General features: G+C 51.2%; 2 protein-coding genes across 26 annotated transcripts in view; one reads left to right on the top strand and one right to left on the bottom strand.

Moving 5' to 3' along the window:
- Positions 1–1,009: 1,009 nt before the first annotated feature.
- Positions 1,010–22,832, top strand: LOC105492867 (pre-mRNA processing factor 40 homolog B). 17 transcript variants are annotated; one of them, XM_011760175.3, is made up of 27 exons: positions 1,011–1,164; positions 8,721–8,801; positions 9,022–9,039; positions 9,580–9,723; positions 10,038–10,103; positions 10,774–10,801; positions 11,038–11,063; positions 11,197–11,307; positions 11,617–11,737; positions 11,827–11,851; positions 12,076–12,282; positions 12,522–12,645; positions 12,728–12,792; positions 13,278–13,442; positions 13,545–13,653; positions 14,020–14,170; positions 14,893–15,026; positions 15,647–15,761; positions 15,910–16,001; positions 20,071–20,187; positions 20,399–20,536; positions 20,744–20,839; positions 21,095–21,181; positions 21,388–21,562; positions 21,859–21,920; positions 22,029–22,172; positions 22,268–22,832. In XM_011760175.3, the coding sequence occupies exons 1-27, from the start codon at positions 1,162–1,164 to the stop codon at positions 22,358–22,360; spliced, it is 2,697 nt and encodes an 898-aa protein (XP_011758477.1). In that variant the 5' UTR covers positions 1,011–1,161; the 3' UTR covers positions 22,361–22,832. The 17 variants fall into 17 exon arrangements, with proteins under 17 accessions (XP_070927866.1, XP_011758477.1, XP_011758476.1 ...); XM_011760174.3 differs by having other exon boundaries at positions 21,092–21,181; XM_011760176.3 differs by lacking the exon at positions 9,022–9,039 and having other exon boundaries at positions 21,092–21,181.
- A 257-nt stretch (positions 22,833–23,089) lies between these two features.
- The window catches only part of LOC105492868 (formin like 3), an 89,093-nt gene continuing 87,496 nt past the window's right edge, over positions 23,090–24,686 (bottom strand). For 8 of the 9 annotated variants that reach the window (XM_071071754.1, XM_071071753.1, XM_011760184.3 and 5 more), the window contains one exon: positions 23,090–24,064. Coding sequence is in view for 2 of the 9 variants with exons in the window: in XM_011760183.3 (XP_011758485.2) it covers positions 23,976–24,064 (89 nt within the window). In the remaining 7 variants the exon portion in view is untranslated. The remainder of the gene's footprint in view (positions 24,065–24,686) is intronic. The other variant, XR_011609161.1, reaches the window with a different exon arrangement.

Raw genomic sequence — 24,686 nt, 5'->3', positions numbered from 1 at the left:
GACCAGGAGGCTGAGGCTGCAGTGAGCCCTGATTGTGCCGCTGCACTCCAGCCTGGGTGACAGATCAATTCCCTGCCTCAAATAAGAAAACCGCAGAGCTGGGCCTTCATTTGAGGCCATGTGGGTATCGTTTTGATTAAATCATAAAGCAGTTTTCTCTCTACAGCAGCCCACAAGGGTGAATCCCATTTCCTTTTCCTCCCAGGTGTCACCTCTAACTCAGGACTTCTCCGTGTCAGGAGTTTTCAGGACTTCTCCGTGTCAGGAGTTTTTCTACCTCTCCCGAGTTATCTGGATCTCAGGAACCTAGCACAGCATCACGCGAGTCTTGGCTCAGGTTGAGGGGGGAATAAAGGGAACAGGAAGCCCCTTTTGCGGGGCTTTGCAGGCTGGCGGTCAGCGCCTCTCTGCACCCGTGTGCCTGTGGCCAGTCACTCTCCAGCCCCAAGGCCTTCAGCGCATTCGCCGCACAGCTCCAGGTTACAGTTTCCTCGGCCGCACAGCACAGCATGTACCTCACATTTTTAACTTCTATCAAAGAGTGGGCCCTGCTCTCATGAGTTCGGCGCTCAGTGGGAGCCAGGTCCCAAAAGTGAACTTCAGGGTCACGCGAGAAGCACTTGTACGCCCCACAAGGGCATGATTTCGGGGATTTGTCTGCTTTTTTTTTTTTTCCAAGCTGCTGTGTGCTCAGTCCCTCAGACAGTCCCTGCCACCTCACAGGTGCTCAACAAATAGTTCTGGAGTTAATTAACTTAAAAGTACTGTAAAAGAACTACAGCAAATTACATTCGTTGTGCAACGCAAAGGCACCCTACACACGGCGTGAACGCTTGGGCTCCCGGAGCGACGGCAAAGCCAGGACGCAGGCCCCTGACCGTCAGTCAGAGGCGGGAGCAGGCGTGCCCCGCCCCCCGGGGGGCGGACCTGGAACTCGGCGGCGCGGGGGCGGGGCCTGGTTCTCCGTGCCGGGGGGCGGGGCCGGGACCGAACACACCGGGCCGGTTGGGGGCCACGCTCGCCGGCGGGAGCCACCGGAGCCCCGGCCACGAAGGGGTGCGACCCCCTGCCGACCCCGCCCTCCCGGCTGCAGCCCGGCCAATCAGAGCAGCTCTTACTGGCGGGTGGGCTGAGCCGGCCCAGCTGCTCGGAGGCTCTGGCATGGTAACATCCCCGCGCGGGGGTGGAGGGGCTCGGGGCGGTCCCACAGCGCCCCCTGCGGCCTGGGCCGTGGCCGAGGGGGCGGGGAGGCCACTGGGGATAGCTGGGACCCCGGGGAGGGCATGGGGGGCCAAGGGTGAGGGAAGAGAGCCCGGGAGGGGGGATGGGGGCGGGGACTGGGGGCGAAGGGGCGGGGGAGGCCATGATGGAGCCTGGCCGGGGGCGAAAGGGGCGAGAGTGGCGGGACGGGGTGAGGAGTGGGAAGGGGAGAGGTGGGGGTAGGTTCGCGGAGAAAGATCTGGAAAGAAGAGGGGGCGGAGATGAGGGGACCAGGGTACAGGTGGGGACCAGTTTCCCCTCCTGGGATATTTGGCGTGCGACATGCCCCTCCCCCAGCCCCAGCGCCCGTTTCCTTTGGAAGCCTGGGTGCTCCTCAGACCACTTGGGACTCCTTGCTTCACCTTCCCGCATTTGCAAGAGCTTGTCTCCTGAGGCGAAGAGGGGGCCTCTGAGGAAAGGGGCTCCCAGCCCTGGCCATCAACAAACTAACGACTCTGTGTGACCTTGGGCAAGTCACTACCTTTCTTTGGGCCTCAGATTTCCCATCAATTTTTTAAAAAAGGAAATGCATGAAAATTAAATCCCAGATCTCTTCCAGGGTCTTAATGAAGAGGTTTTTGAGGAGGAAGTTTAGGAGAATGGGTTTGGTAGGGAAGCAAAGGAAAGGATGAAGATGGAGGCGAGGCCTTGGGCTGGGGCGGGAGAAATCCCCACGGGTGCGGGGGGGATGGTAGACAGAAGGCCTGCCGGGCTGGGGCGGGCTAGCCATATCCTGTTGGAGGGATGGAAGAACTCTAAGGAGAGGAGGAGGTTGAAACCTAACTCTGCAATGATGGAGACCAAAAGAACCATTTGCTTCTTCAGAGGGAGAGTGATGAGATGGCAGGATCAGAAAGAAGTAACAGGGGCCGGGCGCGGTGGCTCATACCTATAATCCCGGCACTTTGGGAGGCCAAGGTGGGCGGATCACCTGAGGTTGGGAGTTTGAGACCAGCCTGACCAACATGGAGAAACCCCTTCTCTACTAAAAATACAAAATTAGCCGGGCGTGGTGGCACATGCCTGTAATTCCAGCAACTTTGGAGGCTGAGGCGGAAGAATCGCTTGAACCCGGGAGGCAGAGGTTGCGGTGAGCTGAGATCGCGCCATTGCACTCCAGTCTGGGCAGCAAGAGCAAAGCTCTGTCTAGGGGGGGAAGAAAACAACAACAGGAATACTTTCTAATAAGGCAGATCTTTGGGGAGCAAGAGGAAGAGTAGGGCTGGTCCAGGAAAGTTGGAAACTAGGATGGTCTGAAACGGAAGGGCAGATGCTGTTTGGGGCAGCTGAAGAAGGACCGCAGGTAGATCACAGGATAACCAGCTGGTCTCTCAGCCTTTTCTTTTTTGATGATGGCTGCCACTTTCTGAGAGATGTGCCTCCCAGCCTTCATCTTCCAACACATATCACTTCAGGGAGTGGGATTGAGTCAGACCAAGTGGACCTTGGGAACACCTGGCTCGCTGAGGATTTCTGGATTGTATAAGGATTGGGGTTAAAAAAGAAAAAAGGAAAATGTATCTCAATGTAAGACGTATCATCTGTGGCGCCATCATCCTTGCTGGGAGGCAGCTTTGTGAACTGGTTGAAAGCACAGGCTTTGGGGTCAGACTGCTTGGATTCCACACCTGCCTCTCCCATTTAATGTCTTGGAACCTTGGTCAGGTTACTTAATCTCTGAACCTCATTTTCTTTATCTGTAAAATGGGAGTAATAACCTCTAAGATGGTTGCCAGGATTAAATGAGTGTTTGGCACAGTGTCTGGCTCATAATAAGTGCTCAGTAAATATTAGCTATTATCATTCCCTTTTTCTGTTCTTTTCCTTTTGTCTCTCCATTCTTGTCCTTTTCTCCTTTTGTTCTTCTGAGTGCTCAGTTCTGAGATGCCCTTTAGATGTGAAGTCTCAGAAATGTTGATTGCATCTTTAGTGGTGGGGAAGGGGTGGCCCCTCACTGGCCCCGGTGAACGTATGATCAGATGATCAAGTGTCTCTTCATCATCTCTCAGCCCACAAATGTGTTTTTGTTCCAGGGAAGACACGGGATCTGCTTCTCTTTCAGCAACCATTTCTATATCCTTCCCTGTCACTAGTTATTTCTTCATATTCTCACCCAGAAATAAAATAAGACCCAAAGTTTTATGGCACCGCAGCAGGTAGGAGAGGAACGGGGTGTTGCAGGAAAGTAGGGACGCAACACTGGAAGCTCAGGAAAGGAAGGCCTTTGGAAGTTCCATAGTAGTTTATGTTTATTCCATTGTTCTGTCCTCTGGGGAACTGTCCAGAATAGGCCAGTGTCTGAATCCTGGCCAGAGGTCTTCATCCCAAGTTGAAGATGACTGTATCCCGTTAGCTTTATTAGGTTTTCCCATGCCAACATTTCATTCCAGTTTCTTTTTTCCAAGCCACAAAGACCTCTGTCAAGCTACCTCTCTCTGTCATAGCCTATAGTCAGATAATTTATACAGATGTACATACACACACGTGTACTCGCTGTTTTCAAAATGCATTTTAGGATATTCCAGTATGCAAAAATCTAATAAGGTTAGAGATGAGACTGCATTTGATCACAGCACTTTGTGTGCAGGGCCCTGACTAAACACTTGGGGGAGGTATAAAAGGAGAAAACTCAATCCCTGATTGTAGGGAAATCCCTATGTGAGTGGGAGACAAGCAGTCCCACATGAAACACCCAGCAAACATTCACAGAGTAGCATGTCACTCTGCAAAGTAGTGCATCATTTATCCTGAAGGGACACAGGTAGGAGTGTGTGTATGTGTGTGGGATAGTCATAAGGGTAACCTGGAGGAGGTGAATATTGGATCATCTTGAACAAAGCATGAGACTGTAGAATAAAAGAAATGTGTTTCACCTGAGGGTAATCTAACAATTCTGTGCAAAAAGAGGAGGAGGGAAGCCATTGAGTCAGGATGAGCAAAGGAGAGTGTGGGGTGGCCTTCGTTGCAAGGCTTTGACTGTTAGATGAAAGATTTTGTAGGGTAGGCAATTGGGAACCCTGTAAGTTATCAATAACATGTTGAGTCGTTGGTGATTTAACCACTTAGGTTGCAGGGGATATACTAGATTGCAAACAGACCTGCTTCATGTGGTAGGAGTTTGTTTTGTTTTGTTTTGTTTTGTTTTTTTGAGACGGAGTCTCGCTCTGTCACCCAGGCTGGAGTGCAGTGGCTGGACCTCAGCTCACTGCAAGCTCCGCCTCCCGGGCTCACGCCATTCTCCTGCCTCAGCCTCCCGAGTAGCTGGGACTACAGGTGCCCGCCACCTCGCCCAGCTAGTTTTTTGCATTTTTTAGTAGAGACGGGGTTTCACCGGGTTAGCCAGGATGGTCTTGATCTTCTGACCTTGTGATCCACCCGTCTCGGCCTCCCAAAGAGCTGGTATTACAGGCTTGAGCCACTGCGCCCGGCCAGGAGTTTTGCTTTTAAGGGAGTAGGGCCAGAGGGCAGATTGGATCCATTCCTGGTTCTGTCCCTAACCAGCAGTGGCTCCTTGGACAGATTATTCCCTGAAAAAGGGGGATACCTGGGGTGACTGCCAGCGTCTCCTCCAGTTCTGACATTCTATGTTCCCTGAATAACTACTAGACCTAACTTACCAGTGGCCCCCTACTGTTTTGTAGGACTTGCCAAGACCATTTAGTCATTAAATTAACAAATATTTATTAGCACCTACTTAGAGGGTGGTAAGGAAAACACAGTGGGAACTGGATATGAGGTGAGCAAAAACAGATGAAGTCCCTGCCCTTCAGTGTTTTCAGTCTAGTAGGGGCCACGGATATTATATTTCAATAATTCTGAGACTCATATTTGAACATTTGTCAAGTCAGGATGCATCTTTAAATTGACAGGATATTATAATTTGATTGGCAGCATTTGTTTTTTATTCATGCCAAATAGAATAATAATATAATCAGGATTGTACAAATAACTATAAAATCTTAGTGGATACTTGCTGAAGGAGAAGGTATATGGTGTTGTACAAGTATATAAAAGAGGGCTCTGACTAGTTCAGGGAGTTGGGAAAAGCTTTCATGAAGAAATGATTGGTAGATGTGAAGTGTATGTAGGCAAGGTGTGTGGGGTCGGCCGGGCCAACCCGGTTTTCTCAGGCAAAGGTGGATGCCTGAGGTGGGAGAGCTGAGAGAAGGTGAGTAGGGCTGGAGCTGAGACCCAGGAGCTCAGCATGGGGGAGGCTGGCAATGTAGCTGGGTAGCAGACGCCCTCATAGCCTCACTGGGCAGGGGGTTTACTAGTTACCCTAAGAGCAGTGGGAAGCCATTGAAGAGTTTTAAGCAGGGGGCTAACAGTCGGAGGCGCACTTTGAAGAGCTTGTTATGGCTGCCGATTGGAGTGGATGTGGGGAAAACAGTTGGGAGGCCACTGCAATTAGATGAAAAAAGATGGTGGCTTGGACAAGATGGGGGTGGAAAAGGAAATGGAGAGAAATGGATAGATTCAAGAAATCTTGAGGAGGTAAAGTTAACAAGACTTGGTGATTTATTGGCAAGGAAGAAGGAGTTGTAGAGAGTGACTCATGGGTTTCCATTTGGACAACTGATTGGTGCAGTGCCAGTCTCTGAGACAGGCTTCCCTGGAGCCTGGTAGGACCCAAAGATGTTAGAGAGGCTCCTGAGGCAGCTTGAGATAGGAAAGTGTGACACAGAAAATTGTATTTCCACCACTATTGATTAGTTTCTGACTTCCCATGCTGAGGAAAGCGTCAGGGGCAAGAGCAGGTCTGAATACAGAACTAAAGCAGTTGAGCACTTAGAAAAGGTGAGTCACATTGGAGTAGTTTAGCTCATACCCTTTTCTTCTTAGGACAAGGTGAAGGATAGTTTTTTTTGTTGTTGTTTTGTTTTTTTGAAAGAGTCTCACTCTGTCACCCAGGCTGGAGTGCAGTGGTGCAATCTCAGCTCAGTGCAACCTCCGCCTCCCGGGTTCAAGCAATTCTCGTGCCTCAGCCTCCCCAGTAGCTGAGACTACAGGCATGTGCGACCACACCTGGCTAATTTTTGTATTTTTAGTAGAGGTTTCACCATGTTGGCCAAGCTGGTCTCGAACTCCTGACCTCAGGTGATCCGCCTGCTTGGGCTCCCAAACTGTTGGTATTACAGGTGTGAGCCACCGCACCAGGCCAGGAACAGATTTTTTTTTTTTTTTTTTTTGAGACGAAACCTCGCTGTGTCATCCAGGCTGGAGTTGGAGTGCAGTGGCACGATCTCGGCTCACTGCAAGCTCTGCCTCCTGGGTTCATGCCATTCTCCCACCTCTCCCGAGTAGCTGGGGCTACAGGCGCCTGCCACCATGCCTGGCTAATTTTGTTTTGGTATTTTTAGTAGAGATGGGGTTTCACCATGTTAGCCAGGATGGCCTCGATCTCCTGACCTCGTCATCTGCCCGCCTTTGCCTCCCAAAGTGCTGGGATTACAGGCGTGAGCCTCCGCATCTGGCCAGGAACAGATATTTTAAAGGCAGACATGAGAGGGCATTTTTAAATGCTGAGCATTCTCAGCATAGGGGAAATTGGCAGCAGTGAGGTACCTTCTGTTTAGCCAGATACCACCTTTCCCTGGAATTCCTCCCTATCACCCACTAACTTTCAGGCAAAGAGGCAGAAGGGCTGGGCCCTTTAGCTCCATCTCCAAGCCTCGGTTCACTTACATGAGTTTGTTTGTTTGTTTGTTTTTGAATAGGCAATACAGTCATATGGCTGCGTATTCAAAAGATACAAAAGCCATACAGGGAAAAGTCTCCCCTTTACCTCTGTCCCTTTCTACCATTTCTTGTGTGTCATCTTTTGTCTCTGATTTTTATACAAATGATAAAAGTTTGCTGCACCTTGCTTTTTTTCCCACTTGTTAATATATCTTAGAGATCATATTGAGACAATAAGCTGCTTCATTCTTGTTTATAATTGTTTAGTATTGTATTTTATGTATGTGTATAATTTCATAGCCCTTTACTGGTGGCTATTCATGTTGATTCCAATCTTTTGTTTTTACAAATAATACTGAAATGAAAACCTTAAACATACAGCATTTTGGCCATGTAGGGCTATGCCTATAAAATGAATTTTTAGAATTAGAAGGTTCTATATAGAGGTTTGTTCCATTTGTTCTTCATTCATTCAATATTTGCTGAATACCTATTATGTGCCAGATGCTGGTAGGTACCAGGAATCCAGCTTCCAACAAGTCAGATATGATCCCTGTCTTCATGGAATGTTATTACACTCTTGTTGGGGAAAACATATCCAGGCAAACATAATAATTACAAAATTGTATACATAAGGAAACTAAAAAGGGGATCAGATAGAGAAATAGGAAGGAGCTATGTTAAACAGAGTCAGGAAGTCGTTTTAAAATAAGTGATACTTAAGCTGAGAACTAAAGAATGGGATGCGGACAGCCATTCGGGGTAGGACAGGGCAACCTAAGCTGTTCAAAGCCTACATCCACAGGGAGATAATTCAGGATTTGTAGAGGAGGGGATGGACACCAAAAAGGGGATAGAGGTAAAGTCAAAGAGATGAAGTTGGCAATTCGATGTGGAAGATGTCAAAGAAAGTAGGTGGCTAAGGATGAGGTCAATTAGGGCAGGAAACTGGTCATGAAGAGATGAGAATTAGGGAGACAAGCATTTAAAAGAATAGCGACTATTTGTGTTGAGAGAGCTTTGGAATCAATCTCTGTAAATGGGCTAATTAAGGTAGGGAAACCAGAAAAGAGGTGACTCCCTCCCTAGATACTTTGGGAATAGAAGAGACCTCTAAGTTATTTGAGAGAGGCACAGCCTTGCCGACAGGCAGGAGAATGGATTAGAATCCTTGGGTAGAGGCCGGGCGCGGTGGCTCAAGCCTGTAATCCCAGCACTTTGGGAGGCCGAGACGGGCGGATCACGAGGTCAGGAGATCGAGACCATCCTGGCTAACACGGTGAAACCCCGTCTCTACTAAAAAATACAAAAAACTAGCCGGGCGAGGTGGCGGGCGCCTGTAGTCCCAGCTACTTGGGAGGCTGAGGCAGGAGAATGGCATAAACCCGGGAGGTGGGGCTTGCGGTGAGCTGAGATCCGGCCACTGTACTCCAGCCTGGGCGACACAGCGAGACTCCGTCTCAAAAAAAAAAAAAAAAGAATCCTTGGGTAGAGCCAGTCTTTGCCTGTAGTGAAGCCTCCTTCATCTTTTCTGTTGCTTTGGCAAAATGGAAACTTTCAAAATAAAGATGACATTCAAGGGACTTAGCCAGCTGGCTCTGAGCTGGCACGAGAGAGCAAACCTACCAAGGGCTCAGGGCTTGGGGTGGGCAGGAAATCGGGCTTGAAGACCCTCCTGAACTTTGTGCTCCTTTTTCATCCTCACCACTTCTGCTTCCCTTCTGCAAAAAGCCCATCTCTGTGCCCATCCTGGGTCCTATGACTTTTCTCTCCCTCAACAGTCGGTTCCCGATTCTGGTCCCCGGCCCCCAGCAGCGCCTGCCCCCTTCCCACCGGGGCCCCCCATGATGCCACCACCCTTCGTAAGTTTTATGTCTTTCCCTGGGCTTGGCTTTTCCAGCCTGCACCCCCAGCTCCCCAGCCCCTAGCCACTGCTGCATCACCAGCACAGTTTTCCTGTAATGCCCCTTTTGCTGCCCTTGGAAGAGGGATGGTTTTACTTGGGCATTGGGGTGGGGAGAGCTGTTGTGAAGCTCTCAGTACATAACATTGACAATTCCCCCTTTGTCTTTTTGACCTTAGGACACACTGGGGCTGGAGGTAGGAGAAGTGGAAGGGAAAAGACCCCATTAATGTGAGGGCAGGGTGGGACTATCTATCTCTTTCACTACTCCTTACCTGTGCTCTTTAAATATGCCACAGAATTCGGGCTGGAATGGCATTGGTGGTCATGAGTTGGAGAGAAAGGGATGGGAGGCAGGGGACTGGGGTACTTGGGTACCTGGATACCTGCCTTCTGCCCCTTCATCTGAGAGGCCTCTTTGGGGGAGAATTGCTGAAGAGGTGGAGCCTTCCAGTCTCAGTCTGGTGCTGTTAAACTTCCCTTATTATTCCTTTCCTTTCCCATTATAATTAAGAAGCTGTGCGCTTGCCTGTTAGACCCCAGTTATCAGTCTTTCTCAGTGGTGAGGAGGGAGGCAGTTTCATGCCTTGTGCTTCTCAAACTAAAGCCTTGGAATTGCCTCAGAGGAGGGTGGAGGGTCAGGGAGGGAGGCGGTGGATATTTCCTGACAGGTCCTCTCTTCCTCTGACAAGGCGATGTCTTCCCTGCTCAGTGTCTGTTCCTTTTCTCATTTCCAGATGCCCCCTCCAGGGATCCCCCCACCCTTTCCTCCGATGGGGCTACCCCCCATGAGTCAGAGACCACCAGCTATCCCCCCCATGCCACCTGGCATCCTGCCCCCAATGCTTCCACCAATGGGGGCGCCACCACCACTCACACAGGTAATTGTTTCTCCTCCCCTGGGGCCTCAGAAAACCCTGTCACTTTAGCTGGGGGTGGAGATAAGAGTGGGCATGTGGGCCTCAGAAACTGGGGAAGGAAGGGAGCTTTGGGGCAGATCCATGTGGACTTGTCTGCTGAATGACTGAGACAACTCTCAGGCAAGGTGAGAGGCCAGAAGCTGGGGATTGCCTGAGGAAGTGCCCAAGTGAGGGACATGGCTCCAGTGAGATCTCTCAGGACCCTTTGAGGTACCCTGTCCCTCTGTTCCAGCCCTTACCTTGGTGGTTGGTTTCTGTCTTCTTTGTATCCTTAGATACCAGGAATGGTACCTCCGATGATGCCAGGAATGCTGATGCCAGCGGTGCCTGTCACCGCAGCGGTAAGCGCTAGGGGCCAGCAGGTAGCAGGCTCTGCCCTGCAGTCCCGTGAGTCTGACTTGGAATACAGGGCTACAACCTCCATTCTTTCCCTCTTCTCATCGCATCCACCCAGGTCCCCAGCAGCACTCCCCACACTCAAATCCTCCTCGCCAGCCATGTATTCAGCTCTTCTAGTTTCCCACTCATCCCCAAAGGCATATACATTCTCTTGTTACTCCCATGTCTTGTCCAGCTCCCTTAAGGAGCACACTTATTTTCACAGAGCCACACACTGTGGACACATGAATACAGTTCTTCACATCCTCTTTGTCCCCAGAAGAGTCAGTAGCACCTGGGGATCTTGCTGTGCCTTCTTATGCTATTGCTCAGTGTAGCAGAGTCTGGGTAGGATATAGAATTTGGCATCCACTGTGAAGGAATGTGCCTTGGGAGTTGTCTCAACCAAATACTCTCACTTGAGGAGAACGAAGAATGGAGCTGCTATGTGATTCTCCCCTGGGATCCCAGAGCCATGGCCCTAAAGGGTGGGGGAAGCCTGTTAGGGAGCAGACATCTCTAGGAGCAGGACACATGGATTCTGGCCTGGCCTGCTTCTCCATCCCCCATGGCCTGGGTCCTGGGGGCCACTGGGCTTGGCCCCAACCCTTCCCCCTCCTCTTTCTTCGGCAGACGGCTCCGGGTGCAGACACCGCCAGCTGTGAGTCTTCTGGGGGCCTGCTCCCCCCAGGCTCGGAGGTTGGGGGGCATAGGGGAGAGGGGACCATGGACTGGAGCCCACCCTGGATCATGCCTGTTGGGATGCCAGGGAGCCTGGGATATTGATGGGACCAGGGGAATATTTACTGGGGATGCAATACGGGAGGCATAGGTGGGGATAAGATGGAGGTTGGAGCAAGGACTTAGTATGTATCCTGTGGCTTTTTTTTTTTCTAGCTGCTGTGGCTGGGACAGGCCCTCCGGTGAGTTCTTCCAGCTCAGGGGTCTCTGGGTAGAAAGCCTGAGAGTCGGGGACTGATGGTTACATCTTTGGGGTGAGGAGAGGCTTTGGAAAAGGGGCCTTGACTACCATTCTGTGCCCCCCCCCCCACCCAGAGGGCCCTATGGAGTGAGCATGTGGCCCCAGATGGGCGCATCTACTACTACAATGCTGACGACAAGCAGTCCGTGTGGGAGAAGCCCAGCGTGCTCAAGTCCAAGGCAGAGGTCCTGAGCTGGGCTTTCTGGCCCTTCCTTTCAGCTGCCCTGACCCTTCCAAGTCTTTGGCCTTCCCTTAGTCTCTAACCATACTCATGATGGTTCCTCTGATCCCAAGGTCCAAGGTCCCTGACCACTCCCCACCCTCCCTGGAAATATCTCCATAGGATCTCAAGAAGTCCACCTTCCCCAGTTTGAGCCAGGCCAGGTGGTAGCTAAAGGTTCCTGTGTCCTCTACTCACTGGGTCTCCTTAGCTCCCCTGACTGGCTGGAGAGCATGCCCAGCCCACTGATGGCTCCTATCCCATCCTCTTGCAGCTGCTCCTGTCGCAATGTCCCTGGAAAGAGTACAAGTCAGACACAGGCAAACCTTACTACTATAACAACCAGAGTAAAGAGTCTCGCTGGACCCGGCCCAAGGATCTGGATGACCTAGAGGGTGAGACGTCCTACGAGTGGGCCGGGTCAGGAGTTCTGGAGGTTCTCTGTTGCCCCTGTGACTGACTGTGTTATCTTTTCCCATCGCAGTTCTAGTCAAACAAGAGGCTGCAGGGTGAGTGACTTGCCCAACTATCCATTTATAGTTGGGGCACCTGGAGTGTGGGAATAGACTCTCTCGATATGATTTCTACACTGTGGGAGGAAGAGCCAGTTTTGTCTCCTTGTGGAGTCATCCCCTCTGGCCCCAGTCTTTCCCAGGATAGAGAGACCAGCCAGCCCCTGAACTCCTCCATTCCTGCTCTCCTCCTGGACACTGCCCTTCTGGCTCATCTGCAGGAAACAGCAGCAGCAGCTGCCACAGACACTTCAGCCACAGCCGCCTCAGCCACAGCCTGACCCCCCACCTGCACCTCCTGGCCCCACCCCAGTGCCCACAGGCCTCCTGGAACCTGAGCCAGGTGGGAGTGAAGATTGTGATGTGTCGGAGGCCACCCAGCCCCTGGAACAGGGGTTCCTGCAGCAGCTGGAGGAGGGCCCCAGCAGGTGAGGGCTGCCCCCCATGGCATTCCCGATGTTGGCCTCAGACTCCCAGCCTGGTTCAACCCTTGTCCTCTGCTGGGCCTCTCTCTCAGGAGGGGTTTGAAGATCTGGGTGTGACCTCTGAAGGGCAGAAAAAGGCTGCCCTGAGGAACAAGGAGGAGATGATAGGTTGCCAAGAGTTCAGGGCACTGAAAGCTGTGAGGGCTGGGGGACCCTGTGGCTGAGTCCCCTGTGCCCTCCAGTTCTGGACAGCATCAGCCACAGCAGGAGGAGGAAGAATCAAAGCCAGAACCAGAGAGGTCTGGCCTCAGTTGGAGCAACCGGGAGAAGGCAAAGCAGGCATTCAAGGAACTGCTGAGGGACAAGGTGCTGGAATGGGGCTCCCAGGGAAGGTTTGGAGGGGGCTGGAGCAGGGCAGGCCCCATGACTCCCACCTGCTTCATTCCAGGCTGTCCCCTCCAACGCCTCATGGGAACAGGCCATGAAGATGGTGGTCACCGACCCCCGTTACAGGTAGGCCTGGGCAGAGGGAGCCAGGCCCTGTTCATGAGAGCTGCTATGCTAGGGACTTCCTAAGAAACCCCAGCTCAACACTCAGCCCTAAGGGAACCAGAGTCAGGACAATGATAGATTGGGCTGGGGAGCAAGGGGAAGAAAAGCTGGAGGGCCTCCAGGAGAAGGAAAGGAAAGGTATCTAATACAACACATTCAATAAATGCTTATTGGATTGAATCAAACTGAATTGAATTAATTGGGGAATGAGGGTGCTGGATAGGGTGACTTGAGAACCCCAAAGCAAAAGGGCCCAGTATTTGCAGTGTCTTGGAGTTGTATCTCTTCCCCTCACTTCCTGTCACTCCTACTTCTCCATGATCCCAGACATCTGTGCCCTTGAAACCGCTGCACCCTGTAGTATCTCATGACCCTCCAGTGTGGGCTGTGCAGGGTGGTTCAGGGTGACTTCTCTATCCCCATCCCACTCCTACCCTTTATCCCAGTGCCTTGCCCAAACTGAGTGAGAAAAAGCAGGCATTCAATGCCTACAAGGCGCAGCGGGAGAAGGAGGAGAAGGAGGAGGCCCGTCTAAGGGCCAAGGAGGCCAAGCAGACCCTGCAGCATTTCCTGGAGCAGCATGAACGCATGACCTCCACCACCCGCTACCGGTCAGGGGGCCAGGCTGGACTGGGGGCTTGGGAACCCTGAGAACACAGAGGTCCAGGGTCTCTGTTCTCTGTCTACCTACTCACAGCTCATATGCTCTACAGGCGGGCAGAACAGACCTTTGGAGACCTGGAGGTCTGGGCTGTGGTCCCTGAGAGGGATCGAAAAGAGGTTTATGATGATGTCCTCTTCTTCCTGGCCAAGAAGGAGAAGGTAATGGTCGCTGGGCAGGATCCATCAGCCCATCTTATCCTGGACTTTCCTTGTCTTTGCTTTGTTATGGACCCTAGCCATTTACTTCTCCACTTCCCCAGTGTCCCAGCTTCTGACTTGGAAGCTGGCATGGGACTTGCACATCCCATTTCTGCCCTGGGCCTATAGTCCTGGGTGTAGTGAGGAGAAGTCTCTGAGAGATGGGTCTGTAACCTGTACTCCCTCCCCTTCCCTGAGACATGAAAGTCTTGAGTATGGCCTCCTTCCTAGGGTTCCCTAGCTACCTTTCCCCAGGTCCTCCTCTGCCCAGGCCTACTTGGGTAGCTCTGGCCTGCCCTGCCTCACCCTGATCCTGTGGCTCCCCAGGAACAGGCCAAGCAACTCCGGCGCCGCAATATCCAGGCCCTAAAGAGCATTCTGGATGGGATGAGTAGTGTCAACTTCCAAACCACGTGGTCCCAGGCCCAGCAGTACCTCATGGATAACCCCAGCTTTGCTCAGGACCATCAGCTGCAGAGTAAGCCTGGGCCTCCAATCCCAGCTATCCCTTTCCCTTACTGGACCTGGGACCCCAGAGTCTGCCTCACCCCACTCACCTGTACCTCCTGCCCTCCCGGACACCCTAGGAGTACTCAACACTCACCCAGTCCTTGTACTTCTCTGGACTCTGGGGATACCAGAATGTTTCAGGACACCCCTGCCTCTGGGGTCCACTGTTGGGCTAGACATTGTGTGTCCTTGGAGGAGGAGCTCTAGGATAGGAATCTTAAGTCCTAGAGATGTCAGTGATGATGGTTTTAGCTCATGTGAATATGGTCTTAAAGCATCATAGCACTACAGGCCTCAAGTGGTCACATGTTACAATAGACTGTTGTTGGCCTGTAGTCACTGATGATACTGAAATTCACTTTCTAAAATTGCATCAAAGCCTGATTGATTCCCAGTTCCCTAAGATGTGAAACGTCAGATCCCAAGACAACTGGTTTCATGTTATGGCTTCTAATAACTGAATTCACAAGAGCTGAATACTTGCTCATTTATTCTTATACAATTAATGATTCCCTCTTAAGAACCACCATTCCAGTGGCTGCTCCCACAGAGCCCTCTCCAGGCCCTTCCCCCACCACCCTGGGTATCCCTAGCACCTGTAGGACAGCATCGTTGAAACATTAGGGGTGCTGGGGTCTGAGAGGGTGTCCTCCTGGTACAGTGCCCGCTGAACCTCCTGCCTGTCTTTAGACATGGACAAGGAAGATGCACTGATCTGTTTTGAGGAGCACATTCGAGCTTTGGAGAGGGAAGAGGAGGAGGAACGGGAGCGGGCCCGGCTTCGGGAGCGACGCCAACAACGCAAGAATCGGGAGGCCTTCCAGGTATCTTTGCCATCCTTTCTAGATCAGAGCTCGGCTCTGCCCTAGAGCACCTCTTCACCCATTCCCTGCCCCTTTCTGGATAGGCTGCCTGTTCTTTATGTGCCTAGCCTGTCCAAGCTCCATGAGACCTCTCTCTGCCTGCAGTCTGTTTCTGCTGTACCCCCTCAATTCTGGACTGTGCTCTTCTAGGGAGACTAGATGTATGCACCACCCAGAAACTGCCAGCAGAGAGCACCCTACAGGCACGACTTGGCAGCTAGGCCATGTTTATTTCCCTTGGTGGGGCGCCAGACAGGCAGAGTTTATTCCCCCACCTTGCGGGTGGTAGTGGGGGTGGTAGTGCTACGGGTTACTGCAGGCAGGTTTCTGTTTCTTTGCCTCCTGGGAATGGCTTGTTCTCACATTTTTGTTCTGTCCCTCTCTGTGTATTTACATTCTCTCCTTTTGCATTGTTCTCAGCCTTCCATCTGCATCTCTTCATCTCTGCCTCTCTTTCCTGCATCTCCTCAATCTTGATTGTCCCTGCCTCTTCCTCTGCCATTCCCTCTCTTCCCCCTCATTCTGTGGCTCTGCCTCCCTCCTTGTCTCACTCTCCCTATAACTGGCCTCTCCCTGCTCAGACCTTCCTGGATGAGCTGCATGAGACAGGGCAGCTGCACTCTATGTCCACCTGGATGGAGCTATATCCAGCAGTCAGCACTGATGTCCGTTTTGCCAACATGCTGGGCCAGCCGGGTAAGGCAGCCAGGCTCCCCCTTCTCTGGCCTGGCTTCCTGCCCTGCCAGCCTCTCTGTACCCCCTACTCCCTGGTCCTGTCCTCGGCGCAGCCCCCAGGCCTTGGGAAGCTGCCGCCCGCCAGGCCCCCCTCCCTCCCTCCTTGCAGGCTCCACGCCTCTGGACTTGTTCAAGTTCTATGTGGAGGAGTTGAAGGCACGATTCCATGATGAAAAGAAGATCATTAAGGACATCCTTAAGGTGAGGGAGGCTGGGGTTATGGATGGATACAGGATGGACGCAGGGCACACTCCCTGCAGAGGACTCCCTGATAAGTCCTGTTTTGCAGGAGCATTACAGCTTGGTTCAGCAGATACCTACTGTGATCCTTTACTGTGCACTAGGGATACAGTAATGAATACACAATTTCTACCCACAGGAGTTCATGGCCTAATAGGAAGATATACATGAGAACTCTTATACAAAGGGGCAAGTGTTACTACAGAGACAGGAATCTGAAGAACTAACATTTGAACTGCACATTTAGAAATCAGTAGGTGGAAGAGGTTGGAGTGTACCCAGGGTCCTAAGAGCAAAGGCAAGGGGGTGGAAAGGGCATGCCAGGTCTGAGGAGGAAGAAGCATAGCTAATTGTAAACTGGTAGCACACAGATTGTTCTGGCCTGTACAGTGTTTTTTAAAAAATTTGGAATTTGTTGATAACATTTTAAAACCAGGAAACGTCACATAAAAAATCTGAATCTTTAGCTTCTCTTGTCAGTATGGATTATCTAGCAGCATTGAGCTGGATTTGCAAGGCATTCTGCAGACTCAAGCTGAGATGCCACTTTAGAAAGGGCAAGTCATCCTTCTCACCATTCCTTAGTGCCTTCTTGATACTGTCATAAGTGTCAGCTGCCATTTACCATCATTCATGGCCTGTTGCTTTTCTTCTACTGGAGAAGAGAAATAGTTCTCAATATTTACATCTTATCAAAAGTGGAAAAGTGAGTGAGTGATGGACTAAACTTGTGTTCCAAAAGAAAAAACAAAGAGAAAGCATATTTCTTTATGGAAGTGAAGATTCTAATGCATTTGAGGAGATAATACAGTACAGTGGTTAGGAGCAGGACTGGAGGCAGACTGTCTACAGTAAAAGTCTAGCTTAACTGCTTGCTAGTTGTGTGACCTTGCACAGGTCACTTGACCTTTCTGACCCTGTTTCCTCATCTAAAAAATGGTGAGTGTTCTACCAGAGTACACCTAATTACAGAGATTAAATGGTACCTGGGTTGAAAGGGATCTGGAAATAAAGCTAGAAATGTCTCACTGCACATCTATTTCTTTGAAGTATTGTTTTGCCTTACAAATTCACGTAGGTGTTGCATTTTGACACCATATTACCTCTCTATTTAATATAAATTTAATATTTTAAATTACTTACCATTAGGTAAGATATATCATACTGTCCTGAGGTATCCTCTTTCTCTGGAACCATATGCCCCAGTTTGGAAGTAGAGCCCTGCATGTAAAGTGCCTTGAATGCCAAAATAAGAAATTTGGATTTTTCTCTCGTAATAAGGAACCAGGGAATGATCAGATTAGATGGTGTATAGTAGAACCTTTCAGTCTAGAGTATGTCCTTATGTCCTTAGGGAAGGTTGTGGTGGTAGGTAGAGCAGTTCTTGAAGCCTCAAAATACTAAAACTGATAGTGGTAATTCAAATAGTCATATTCTTCTCACTTATCCCCAGACCTCTCTCCTACTGTTGGGGCTACTTGGTACAAAAGTCCAAGAAGCACTAGCTGCTAGGAGCTGGGTTAGAGGGATGGAAGAGGGTCAGTAGGGAGAAAAGTCAGTAGGCTGTGCAGGACTCTCGGTAGGAGGTGATCCTAGCCAGGGCAGTGGGGACAGCAGAAGAAAAGAGCAGGCTATAGCACTCCAGCTGTGCTTCTGAGACACTCTGGGTTTCTGTATAGGTACCTTGAGACAAGCAAGGGTTGGGGTTGAGTATGGGGGGATTTTGTGCTGCTTCCTGTTTTCAAGTGAGGCAGCTTGAATCTTTTTTATGCATAGAGGTTCTACATAAGATTTCTATGTTAATAAACTGTTTCTGCTGTTTAAAAAAAAAAAGAGGGGGGAGAATTTAAAACCAGTGGGATAGAGTCACTAAGTAGAACTGACAGATTTTGTGAAATGGAGGGAAAAGAAGGAATCAGAGGTGTCAGGGAAGTGGATGATGGCACCACTGATAAGGATAAAACAAGAAGAGCAAGGCTGTAGAAAATAGGAATTCTATTTGGGGAATTACTCTCAAAGCAAATATCATATTTTAAAACAAAATAATCATATAAAGTAGAAATGCCTTATCCTGGGATAGCTAAATTTTATTGGACAATTAACTTTTAGCCAGAGTGGCTGATTGATAGGCCTGTAGGGGCCTATCCTGAGTCCTGTCTCTCCACACCACCTGAGAAAGCAGCTTTTTTAGACAGTTCCCTTCCTCTTTCCCCATTTGGGTTCCTGCCTATGGAGGGCAGATGAGCCGAGTCCCTCTTGCTTTCCACAGCCAGGCAGACCATAATGGTGCCTCTCATCCCATAGGATAATGCAAAGAGCCCTGGACTTAGAACACGCAGACAGATCTGGGTCAGGGAGATCCATGGAGGGTGCTCATGAGAAATATATTCTCTTGAGATCTGTTGAATTTGAAGTGTCTGAAATATCCAGTCTAGGATGAGTTTGAAAATCAGGAGAGATGAAGGATGAGATTGCTAGGGAGTACAAATTGGGTAGTGAAAGAGGACTAAGTGCTATTCTCAGGAACATGCATATGCAAGAGAAGTAATAAGAGGTGAGAGAGGAGTCGACCTGGAGAGGGGAGTGTTGAAGAAGTAATTGGTAGAGGCACTGAGGACCAGATGAGTGAGGAGCAAGAAGGAGGCCTTGGATTTGGCTAGCAGACGCAAGCAACCTTTGGGAGAGTAGTGTCATGGAGGCGGCATGGGGACCACACGTTTTAGTCAGATAACTCCTGGTTGCTTATTGGCTCTGAGATCTCCGTAAGTTCCATGTCTCTGAGCCTGTTTGCTCACCTGTAAATCGGATAATTCATAGGTAAGGTTGTGAGAATTAAATAACATTTGTAAAGTATCTAATAGGTTCTCAATAAATGTTTATTCCTTTTCCTTTCTGCTGCATTTCAAGAGGTTTTGAAACAAAGGAAAACAGCAGAGGTAGTTAGCTTGATGAAGGGGACAGCATGGTGGAAAGGATGTTCCAGGTTAGGTGAGGTGTCTCCTTGATGGAAGGAGCCAGTGACGAGGGTGACTTGGAGCTTTCAATTCCCTGAGAATGAATGCTGTGTTGATAAGGACTGGGGCAGGGTTGAGGAAGTACCCTTGGAAAGAAGCAATGCGAGGAACACACCTCTGCCATCAGCAGAAAGGCCAGGGGAGGTGAGAGCTATGTGGAGGGAGAGGAAGGGAATCTGGCCTGTGCTTAACTGACGTGAGAGCCAGACTTTAAACTTTAGTGGCTTCCTTTACCACTCATGTCATCTTGGGCCAACTGAGATCACTTTTCTAAGCCTCTGCTTCACTGGAATGTTGTGAGGCCTAAATGAGAAGCACAGAGCCTGGTCTGTGGAGATATTTTTAGTATTGGTGGGGAGCTGCACACTTCGTGGCCTCCATTTCTCCCATGGACTAAGTTACCTGGGTTGGTGTGGTGCTTGAAAGCACAGACTTTGGGGATAGAGAGACCCAGGGTAGGGTTCTTGCCTAGCCATACATCAGCTGTGAGACCTTGGGCAAGTGCTTGGTTTCTCCTTCTGTGTAAAATTAGGATACTAGGACCTATTCTTAAATGTAGAACCAAGAGGATTAAATGAGATAATGTGTGAAACACTCATCGTGGTACCTGGTACATAGTAAGCACTCAATAAGTAGAGCCAAAGGGTAGGGGTCAGCAAATGTTGATTGAGAATGCATGGAAGCTCTACTGAGCAGCAGGAGGGCCCAGCTGGGGCCAGAGCTTTCAGCCAAAGGAACAAAAGTTAATTTTGAGAAACTCATGCATTAATCAGCAGTTGGGAGACATCTCCCAACCCCTTCAGCTCCGTGTGACATCCAAACCAAGGCTAGGCATGGGGGCTTAATTGTCAAGTGATGAGGACTTGGATAACTTGGTTTCTAATGCATATCACAGTCCTGTGGATCTCTTCTGGAGGCAAGGGCCTTCTTGACCATCTGTAGTGTGACCACTCTGCCTGCCAGCTTTGGCCTCAAGGCACGTGGTACCCCTGCTTCATGTATTGCTGTGCCCACAGGACCGGGGCTTCTGTGTGGAGGTGAACACGGCCTTTGAGGACTTCGCCCACGTCATAAGCTTTGACAAGAGGGCTGCCGCACTGGACGCAGGCAACATCAAGCTGACCTTCAATAGTGTGAGGGGCTGGGCAGGGCATGGGGCTCAGTTCTGTAATTCATCCCAGTGCCTTGTTCCATTCCTTCTCACTCACTGTCCGACTATATTCCCAATTCAGGGGATGGTGGTAGAAGCCTAGACCCTAACTTTCCACCTCCTAAGGTATGCCTGAGTGGGACCCGGCATCCACCCTCCTGGGTGACCCTGTTCCATGTCCCTTCTTTTCTCAGCTGCTGGAGAAAGCAGAGGCTCGGGAGAGGGAGCGGGAGAAGGAGGAGGCACGCAGGATGCGGCGCAGGGAAGCTGCCTTTCGAAGCATGCTGAGGCAGGCTGTGCCTGCTCTGGAGCTAGGCACTGCCTGGGAAGAGGTCAGGAGCGTAGCCTGGCCCCAAACACCCCTCAAGCCTGAGGGCAGCGGTGCTTCACCACTGAGGGCCCACCCCAGTCACGTCACAGCCCTGGGCCAGCTCCAGTTCCCTTCCTTTCTCTGCCCCAGCCCTGCCCTGTGCTCATGGCGGTGTCCAGGCCAGGCTGAGTGGGGCCTAGTCTGATCAGCAGTGCTCTCCTCGTTAAAGGTCCGTGAGCGTTTTGTGTGTGACTCAGCCTTTGAGCAGATTACCCTGGAGTCGGAGCGGATCCGGCTCTTCCGGGAGTTCCTACAGGTGCTGGAGGTGAGGCAGGCTTGTCCTCTGGATCTGCCCCAGGCCCTTGAACTCCTTAGACCAGTTCAACAGAGACCTCAGTGGCCTCCCTCTTACCCTTAGGGCACTCCTGGCCAGCTAAGGAAGGGGAGGCCTGAAGGATCCCTGGGATAGGCAGAAGGCTCTAGCCTGAGAAAGGGAGGCAAAGCCAGATTTTAGGAGGTAGAGTCCTTCCTGGGGCTAAGTCTGGTGCCGTCCTCACCCTTCTTCCTCTGCCTCTAGCAGACTGAATGCCAGCACCTCCACACCAAAGGCCGAAAGCATGGCAGGAAAGGCAAGAAGCACCATCGCAAGCGTTCCCACTCACCCTCAGTGAGTAAGCGGGTAGAAGGGACGTGGGGGAAGCTGGGTTGTTTTGGGGAAATAAACACTTTTGGTTTCCCCTTACATTATCTCCATTGGAGGGAAATTTGAGGATTCCTTTGGCCCTGGATCCTCCTCCTCTCTCGAATTCCCAGATGAGGGCTTCTGGAGGGCAGATAACCTCTGTACTGATACGTATCTGCTGATCTGCCCAGGGCTCTGAGTCAGAAGAAGAGGAGCTGCCCCCACCATCTCTCCGGCCCCCCAAGCGGAGGCGGCGGAACCCCTCAGAGTCAGGCTCTGAGCCCTCTTCCTCACTTGATTCAGTTGAAAGTGGGGGTGCTGCCCTTGGAGGACGGGGCTCCCCTTCCTCCCATCTTCTTGGAGCAGGTAAGCAGTTGCTATGAGCCTAGAAGCTGGAGAACTGTTGTCCCAGACTGAGAGGATGCCCTCCGCAAGCCCCAGCTCCTTTGAGGGTAGACTGGATTGGGAGGGCTGCACCTGTGGGAGTAGAAAGAACTTCCTCTACCTGTCCAGGCAAGAAGCTGGAGAAGGAAAACCGGACTTGAAATTCCTCAGAGCATGAGGTTCCTGCCTGTGAAGAATGAACACAGGGGCTAGAACAAAGAAAAAGAAGAGCCTTCCTTTCTCCTGTTGGGACTTAGTAGGGATTTTTCTATCTCCAGATCATGGCCTTCGGAAAGCCAAGAAACCAAAAAAGAAAACTAAGAAGAGAAGACACAAGTCGGTGAGTGAAGGAACTTCTACCTAAGCCCCTGCTATTTTGTGAGCTCTGTTCTACCTGACTCCCAGACTATCCACAGGAACTGAGGAGGTGGGCTCTGGACTCTTACAGAACAGTCCTGAGAGTGAGACAGACCCTGAGGAGAAAGCTGGCAAGGAGAGCGATGAGAAAGAACAAGAACAGGACAAGGACAGGGAGCTCCGGCAGGCAGAGCTCCCTAACCGTTCCCCAGGCTTTGGAATCAAGAAGGAGAAGGTGAGGGGCAGGGGCCCTAGGCCAGTCAGCACGCTGGTCAAGCCTCCACGGCCCTCAGTGCCGGCTAAGGGTGAGCTGTGCCTTTGCTCCAACAGACAGGCTGGGACACGTCAGAAAGTGAGCTGAGTGAGGGTGAGCTGGAGAGGCGGCGGCGGACACTCCTACAGCAGCTGGACGATCACCAGTGACCCGATGAGCTGTTCTCTGCCTCGGGTCTGTGTGAGGCCGTGGCTCCTGGGCCACCCTCACCATCTGCCTCAGACTTCTTCCTTAGTCTGGTCTGTGTCCACTTTTTCTAAAGTAACCCCACCCCCAGCACACCATTGTTGGCACCTCTCAAGGTTGCTGTTGGTGTTCAAGGTTCCCCTACTCCCTGGACTAGTGCAGTCCTTGCCCTCAGCCCCAGACCAGAGATGGGTGGTATGTGCCATGTGGGGTGGGTGATGCCAATAGATAAAAGTGTGAGAGAAGGGGTCTCCAGGGAAGAGTGACAGGTTGGTGGACACAGCCTGGGTGGCAGAGGGCAGGGTCGTCACCCTCTAGCATCAGTGCCTGCTCCTGCCTGCCCTGGTCCTGAGGCTCCACCACTTCTTCCTCCACCCAGGACCTAATGTATGTGTGTTTTGTTTTTGTTTTTTAAATAACAATATTTATAACATGGCCAGTGACTCTTTTCCATGTGCTACTGGGGCAGGCTGGGGACTGGACACATGCCCAGCAGAGGGCACTAGTGTCTCACAGCAGGCCTGCTTCCCTTTGTGTGGCTAGAGCCCACCCAGCCAGTTCTCCTTTCCCCAGAGTTCTGATCTCATCTCCGAAAAAGATGCAGTGCCCCAAAGATTTCTTTTCTGTCCCCATGGCCCAGGTCAGGCTAAGTGGACACCCTAAACCCCTAAGCTCAGAAACAGGAGACAAAGTCAGGCCTGGTGCATCAAGCCTTTGTTGAGAGAGGGAGAGTCTGAGGTTTATGTACAAGAGGAAAAGGAGGTGGTACATGTACAAAAAAGTGGGCCCCCACATTCCCTTCCAGGGGCAGAGGAGAAACAGGAAGGTGAGCAAATAGTCAGCCAAGACCACCATGCTCCTTGTCCCCTGCCAAAAAACAAACAAACAAAAAAACGTAGCTGAGGAAAGAAGGTGAAGAGTTGGCCCACCCTTTCTCCAGCCATCTGCAGAGAGGGGCTGGTGCAGAGAAAACCTCTGCTTTTCTGCCCACCTTGACAAGGACAGTGTGAGCCTAGAATGAAATGGGCAGAGAAATAAGGGCAGTGAGTCTGACATCTTTCCTCTTACCCTTATCACTAGGGCACAGCTGGCACGGCCCATGCTTCAGAGGGCCTTGCTCCTGGTAAGAGATGAACTGAGACTGGCAGGGTCCCAGGGCTCCCTAAGCCTAGATACGTCTAGACCAGAGCTGACCATGGGCCTGCAAAAAGGAAGGGAAAAAAAAAGAAAGGACAGTTGCTCTCTCCTCTCATCCCTCGGGGCTCTAGTGGGAGAGAGATCTACATGCCCTGTTTAGGCTAAAGCTGGAAATGGTTTTTCCCAGCCTTGAGCTGACCCTTGGTGACCCTTCAGGAAACGAAGTCAAAGACCTTGGGGGCAAAGTGCAGTACTGGAGGCACCAGGGACCTACAGACCTAGTGCCCATAGTGGCACAAGTAGAAAGATCCAGCCTTAAGAGCTGGGGTGGATATAGTTGAGAGCAACACAGCCCTCTCCTGGGCCCTTGGCCAATTCCAGGTCCACTGGTTGGACTTGTAGGACTCTGAGGGTTGAAGTGCTTCTGCCTCCAAGAGGGTCTCAGTGGGGGCCTGGAGCCCGAGGGGGACCACTGGGTGGCGCAGCACTCCTGGCTTGGTGGCAAACAACCATAGGATGGCAGTGGAGGCCTGTAGGGGAAGACAGAGACCTGTGAACAGGATGGTAGGCTGAGCCAGGACAGTGCCCTCAAGAGCAGCCCCACAGGTAGGGCCAGGGAGGAGCCAGCGGTGAGGCAGATAAACAGGAGGCTTAGAGGCTTGAGGGGTACCCAGCTGGGGAGATTGCTGGGCTTTGCATTTCAGTGGATCAGGTTGGGGGTGACTAGAGGCCACTGGGCAGTGGACAGAGACAAGGTAGATGCATTCAGAAAGAGCCAGAAGGAAAAGACTCCAGGCTGACTGGACATCAGGAAACAGATCAAGGGACATCTGATACCTCCTGGTCAGAAGCTACTACCAGAGCTCTTATAAGAGAACCGAACCCTAGGGAAAGGTTCCTTAGGCCTGGGAATGGACCCTCAACCTCAGCCTCAAAGATCAGAACTGTAGGCCTGGTCCTGCCTGCTCTGGCCTGTCCTCAACACTGACCTGGCGACTCCCTACCCACTGGGTCTTAGTAGAAGCCAGGACAGCATTAGTGGGAGAGACCACTTCCCTAAGGACACATGCAGGGGATATGCCACACTTCTCAGAGCATGGGGCATGCAAGAAGTATGTGTCCCCATCGCTGGGAGGCTGCCAGAGGGTGATT

The sequence above is a fragment of the Macaca nemestrina genome, chromosome 10 (assembly GCF_043159975.1).
Source record: "Macaca nemestrina isolate mMacNem1 chromosome 10, mMacNem.hap1, whole genome shotgun sequence".
NCBI classification, from domain to species: Eukaryota; Metazoa; Chordata; class Mammalia; order Primates; family Cercopithecidae; genus Macaca; species Macaca nemestrina.
Note: the sequence above shows the minus strand (reverse complement) of the source record. Positions and strands in the feature narration are given on the sequence as shown.